The following is a 6404-nucleotide window of genomic DNA, read 5'->3' as shown; positions in this document are numbered from 1 at the left end:
TGTGTGTGTGTGTGTGTGTGTGTGTGTGTGTGTGTGTGTGTGTGTGTGTGTGTCGGATGTAACTGTGCACTATACATCAATAGTACATAGAGACCATCAGCTTTTCATTAATTCTTTGTATACTTCACATTTGAAACACGATACAACTGTGAAGGATCAGAACAACAAGATGCCGTTTTCAAGAGGAAAGAAGCCCACTACCAGTAAAATCCCCAAACTTCACCCCAAAGGACTGGAGAACCAGGTATACAATGAGATTAGGGCAGATCTGAAAATGAATTAGAGTTTTGCTGATTTGGTTTGTTGATCTGATCAGTATTGTATTGATGTGTTTGAGCAGGATGGCCCTCAGACCAAGCGCTCATCTTCTTCTCCCCAAGGGGCCCCTAAGAAAAGGACTGCTTTTGTGGACATCACAAATGTAAGGGTGCCATTTAAATTTTTGTTCATACGTGTTTTTGTACAGACATGCACCACAGTTTTATTGCTTTCGTGTTGCCTGACTAGGCTGTCTATCAGTGCGTTTTGCCCCCCCCCGGTTTGATTCTGATGATGTCAAACCAGTAAGTGTTGAATGTCTATCTTGTAACCCCACTAACACCAGGAGTTTGCTTGAATGATGCAAATCAGCACAGATTTAGCATGTCTCATGAGCTCATTGAAATCCCATTCATGCTCGAGCTGTAAATTACAGATTGTACACAAAAGCAGGAGATCTCATCTTTTATTAACTCAGATAAGGGCTCTCCTTTGGTGGGTCTGGGTTTCCAGGTGAGGTGCTCTCATATGCAAATTATAATGATGGCTCTATTCGCCGTTGTCTAACACCTTGTATTCATTCTCTCTGTCTCAGATCCAACCGATTTGATGTGACTCATGCTCGTTTTAACAAATTAAACCCAAGTACAATGTTGTGTTAGCAGTTTTTAGGCTGAACTTTGACCTAAAATGTCAGCAGATAAAAAAAAAGAATAAATTGGTTCTTTAGTGAAAAGCCTCTCTTGAAATGCACTTTTGTTAAAAGGCACACAAGATTGAGCTAAGCAACCCCATCAAGAAGAAAGATCCTGTCAAGAAGCTGCAGAAGAAGGTCTCGGTACTCTCTAAGAATGATGTCAACTTAAAGTAAGTCATATTTAATTGGCTCTTTTTCTTTACCCTAACTTACATTGAGGTGTTTTGAATGTACTTTGAGATGATTGGCCCAGAATATGCAGATTGCTTATCTTTAATTCCCTCAGATCTGTGGTCAATTCAGAGGAAAAGTTAGAGGAACTGAAGACTGTGGAGTCAGTTATTGAGAAACTGGAAGAATCCTCTTCCAAAGCACCAATTCCTCCACACCTACTACCTCCTGAGGTAAGGCCTAGGTCTGCTGCAATGGTGCAGTGCTTATTAAGATCAGGAAATTATTAAACCATTACAGAATTGGCATGAATGTGGCTATTTGTTGCTGGTTATATTCTTTAATATTTTGGGGGTTATCCTTTCCTTAGAGATTTAAAATACACAAAAAACTTCATCATATCATATGTCTTTCAGATCCCTCCTGAGTTTGGCATTGATTCAGAGCACCTCAGTGACTCTGTGCATGCAGTGGAGTACGCCAAAGATATTTTTGACTACCTCAAGAGCAGAGAGGTTGGTTTAGTAGTGAGTTCATTAATGCTCTTGCAAGTTGAGGGACAGAGAACATCAAGCTAAAGTGTTTTGTATTTCTTTTATTTGCAGGAAAAGTTTGTCTTACATGACTACATGGCTGATCAGCAAAATCTGAACAGCAATATGAGAGCGATTCTGGTGGACTGGCTGGTTGAGGTCCAGGTAAGTGCCAATGTTTGTCATCGTTGTGCTGTTCTGATAAGTCTGGTAAAACGTTGTTGGCTTTTGGTGGATTAAGCACTGATGTGACTTTATTCTTGCTCTTTACTCTGAAGGAGAATTTTGAGCTGAATCATGAGACTCTGTACCTGGCTGTGAAAATGACGGATCATTATCTGGCTGTGAGCCAGGCCAGACGGGAGTCTTTACAGCTCATTGGTTCCACTGCCATGCTCATTGCTTCTAAATTTGAGGTAAGACATATGCTCTCTCACATAATAGCTGAAAGCCATTCCTTTAAACTCGCACTTTTCTGGGCTTAGTCGTAATTATTCAAGGACTTAGTCATTCACTCATTATCTTGCACACACAACCTCATAGAAATATAGTTACTTGTTAAAAGTGTGCACTTAGTTTAAATCCAAAAGTGAAAAAGTTTAAGTTCAAATCCTATATAAATGTATAATATTATATTATCCAGAATAATTTATCAGCCCTTGTACTCTTTTGACATGCAGATTTTTTTATATATTTGTAGTAAATTATTATATTATTTATTATTATTATTATATAAACTACAATATGATGATTATTATCACTCTTGGATGTTGAACTGCGTGAATACCGTCCATTTATCATTTTGGAAATAATTAATTTTTTTATTGTAGGTTTCTATACAGTTATGTGTAAAATTGCCTTTTGCCAGTTCGATCAAATAAGTCAAGAAAGTGATATTAAATATCACAACCCTCTCACTAGACAAAGAAATTCAAGTTGACTCTGCATTGTGAGTTGCAGTAACCGCGCAGTGTGCTCTGTATTTTTGCATACTATGCACAATATACACATTGCATGCTTTAAGAAAAATAGTGAATACTATGTGATTTGTCAGTTGTTACCCATCATCCCCTCTGGTGTATCCTCACAGGAGCGAGCTCCACCTTGCGTGGATGATTTCCTATATATTTGTGATGATGCCTACAAGCGTTCTCAGCTCATCGCCATGGAAATCAGCATCCTGCAGGCGCTGAACTTTGACATCAATATTCCGGTTCCATACCGCTTCCTCCGTCGCTATGCCAAGGTGAGAGACAACATATGCATATACCCTCAAGAGACAGGTGGAACTCCTTTGGAGTCAGCTGACACTGGTGATTAACATCAAGTGTGTGTGTGTGTTTGTCAAAGTCAGAAAGAAAGACTATGCAGGGTAGCATGCTTTGAATGTCTTTGTGTTTGTAAGGTGTGACCTGTTTGTTTCCTGAGGAATCTGTGTGTGTGTGTGTGTGACCAGCTGTCACTGGTTGTTGCTGCTTGCTGCTGTCAGATCTATTTTCATTTTCAACAGCTGAATTAATTGAGCTTTAGTTAAACAATGCAAATACATTTAACAATGTCTTTTTTTGTGTGTGTTTTTATTTGTTGGCAGAATCGCTGGTTTTACTAATTGTAAATTAGCTTCTTAAGTGCACATTGACAAATAATACCATTATATTCAATTAGAAGAACGTTAATTAAGAGAAGAACACAATAAAAATAAAATCCTTTTTAATTGCTGGCGTAGTTTTCTAAAGAAAAGCAATTACAGCACGCACAAAACAGATCATTTACAATTATTTATGCCAAAGATTTTATCCAGGGACTTTTGTGATCAAGTGATTTTTCAAGTGATTAGGGCACAGTAGACAAACTCAGACTTTTCTTGACGGTTTACTGATATAATTTGTAAAATGCCTTCAGAAATATCTAGAGGGATAGTTTACCTACTTTTTCTCAACCTCATATTGTTCTCAACCTCTGTAGAACTTACACTGCCATTCAAAAATTTGAGGTCAGTTTATATAAATACTTTAATTCAGCAAGAATGCATTAAATTGTTCAGAAGTGACAGAAAAGATATTTATCATGTTGCAAAAGATTTCTTTCTATTCATCAAAGAATTCAGAAAAAAAAAATGTATCGGTTTCCACAAAAATATTAAGTGCACAACTGTTTTCAACATTGATAATAAGAAATGTTTGTTGAGCAGCAAATCAGCATATTAGAATGATTTCTGAAGGTTCATGTGACACTGAAGACTGGAGTAATGCGGCTGAAAATTCAGCTTTGCCATCACAGGAATAAATTACATTTTCAAATATATTGAAAAAGAAAATTTTGAATTATAATAATATTTCTCAATATACTCTTATACTATTTTAATGTATTTTTAATGTACAAATGAGTGCAGCCTTTGAGCATAAGAGTCTTCTTTCAAAAACATAAAAAATCCTACAGACTTCAAACTTTATAATGGTAGTGTATCTTAGAAGAAATTTTGAACAATCTTTGTGCAGGTTTTTCCCCAAAGTTCATAGTGACCTTGTCTGTTAAGCTCCAAAATTACAAAAACACTATATGGTAATTTTCTGTTAATTAATTTTTGAGCTTAACAGCACCAGTCACTATGATTTGTACAAGAGCTGTCTGAGGATTCTTCAAAAGATTGTCCTTTTGTACACAGAAAAAATTACAGCACACAGCTTTAGAATAACATGAGGATGAGGAAATAATGATAGAAAGTTTGGATGAACTATTACTTCAAAGAGTAGAACGTTCAAGAATCAAGGAAATCAAATTTTACATTTCAGATGTTTACATTAAAACGCTTTCCTGCTATGGCTTACTGAAGCACTTCCTTTAGCAATTGTGCGCTGAATTTGCCAAGAATGAAAAGTGGAAAATATTGGAAGGTTGGGTGAGCTTTGTGTACTTTTTCTGCAGGCCCTGAAGATACTGGCTCTGCTACTGACTCTGTATCTGTGTGTGTGTGTGTGTTGTACGTGAATAAAACTTGACTTCTCCTCTCTGCAGTTTGTCAGTGTATGGGTGCTCATTCTGGCTTGTTTGTGTGTGTGTGTGTGATGATTAACTGTCTCTCGTCTCCTGGCAGTGTGTGAATGCAGGTATGGACACACTGACTCTGGCGCGCTTTATTTGTGAGCTGAGTTTGCTGGAGATGGATTTTGTGCCCATGAGAGCGTCTTTGCTCGCCTCTGCCTGTCTGCTCATCGCTCTGGTTACTAAGGATCTGGGAGGATGGGTAAGTGTTTACATTTATGCTTTTATAATGTATGCACAAGCACAGAGCTCATGAATTATACCATTTATTTTCACAAAATGCCACCGTTCCTTGGTGATACACGCATATAGACATTCACAGTGAGTTCAACATCCCTGTGTGCTATGATTTGAATGAGCTAAAGCTGACGACAGCTCTGATGGCCTGGTAACTGCTCATTATGGGTGCTAATTTCTGTCCCTATGCACACACACATTCACACTCAAACTAAGTAGTGGGTTGGTTTGTCCTTTAAGACCGTGACAAAGGTATTTTGGTTAATTAAAGGGAAGCTGGACTTTCTTTACCAACGTTAGAGTAATTGGTTTGTGTCCTGTGTGGCTCTACGGAGAAGTCATAGATGAAGAAGTTCAGTTACCTTGAAACAACACCGCACACATGCTTATGCATTCATTTACATTCTCTCCGGATGTTGTTTGCATCATATCCTCAGATTATTGACAGCTTGAGGGCATTTTCTTCTCGCACCATGAAATATTTGGCAGGCGTCTTAAAGTCTCACTTCCCCTATGTAACACTCATTAGACTCCTCCGAGCTTCACAGATATCTGGCTGCACTTCACAATTGCACTTCAGAGTTTGTGTGAAGGTTTTAACTGATGTTCAACTTCTGTTTCCAGACACAGTGTTTGCAGTTCCACTCTGGATACAGTGTGGAGGATCTGGCACCTGTGGTCAGAAAACTTCATGATATGCTTATCGGCCCGCCGGACAGTAAACTCGCTGTCATCAGGAGCAAGTATGCACACAAGTAAGTCATCAATGCAGTTTAAATTGTGTATTTTTAACCAGAATAGTAGGTTCTTTGTGTCTACTTTTGCTCCCCGCAATTATCTCCATATTGTTAGGTATCTGGGTTAACTCTGCGAAACTAAAATAAGTAAAAACTGTGCTAAACCATAAACTGAAAAGGCCTAAACTTAACGATTTTTATAAAACGTAGATTTTTTTTTTTAATTTGTAAAAAAGTTTTTCTTTTCTTTTTACCCTAAAATGTAAAATATTTAGATTTAGAAATGTTTAGAATTAGATTTATTTTAAAATCTGTCACTCAAATACAACTGTTTGTGTTTTGTAAAATTGAACAAAATTGAACTGTTTGTGTTTGTATTTGTAGTTAACTGAACCAGTTTTAGTTTGTTTGCCGTTTCTAACAAACTAAAGACCGTGTTTGGGGGCAGTCTCTAAAAGACGTTTAGGGGGCAGTCATGGCCTAATGGATAGAGAGTCGGACTTGTAACCCAAAGGTTGCGGGTTCGAGTCTCAGGTCCCACAGGAATTGTCGGTGGGGGAGTGAATAACCAGCGCTCTCTTCTAGAGGTCGACCGATAGTGGATTTTGCCGATACCGATAGCTAGGTTGGACCACACTGGCCAATACCGATTAATTAACCGATCGTTTTAAAATTGATACTGAACAAAAACTAAAATAGTGCTTTATTAACAAAAACAGTACTGAACCA

General features: G+C 37.8%; 1 protein-coding gene across 2 annotated transcripts in view; it reads left to right on the top strand.

Annotated features, from left to right (window-relative positions):
* LOC107701531 (G2/mitotic-specific cyclin-B3-like) overlaps positions 1-6404 on the top strand; it is a 10127-nt gene that overhangs the window by 413 nt on the left and 3310 nt on the right. The window contains exons 2-11 of one of the 2 annotated variants that reach the window (XM_016503577.1): positions 155-244; positions 341-421; positions 1025-1125; positions 1242-1359; positions 1543-1641; positions 1732-1824; positions 1938-2075; positions 2750-2905; positions 4754-4903; positions 5563-5693. In XM_016503577.1, coding sequence (XP_016359063.1) covers positions 170-244; positions 341-421; positions 1025-1125; positions 1242-1359; positions 1543-1641; positions 1732-1824; positions 1938-2075; positions 2750-2905; positions 4754-4903; positions 5563-5693 — 1142 coding nt within the window. In that variant the 5' untranslated portion in view covers positions 155-169. Of the gene's footprint in view, positions 1-139; positions 245-340; positions 422-1024; positions 1126-1241; positions 1360-1542; positions 1642-1731; positions 1825-1937; positions 2076-2749; positions 2906-4753; positions 4904-5562; positions 5694-6404 lie in introns of both variants that reach the window. The other variant, XM_016503578.1, reaches the window with a different exon arrangement.

This window comes from Sinocyclocheilus anshuiensis, unplaced genomic scaffold (genome assembly GCF_001515605.1).
Source record: "Sinocyclocheilus anshuiensis isolate Anshui unplaced genomic scaffold, SAMN03320099.WGS_v1.1 scaffold2404, whole genome shotgun sequence".
Lineage (NCBI taxonomy): Eukaryota > Metazoa > Chordata > Actinopteri > Cypriniformes > Cyprinidae > Sinocyclocheilus > Sinocyclocheilus anshuiensis.
This window is presented reverse-complemented; position numbering and strand designations above follow the sequence as displayed.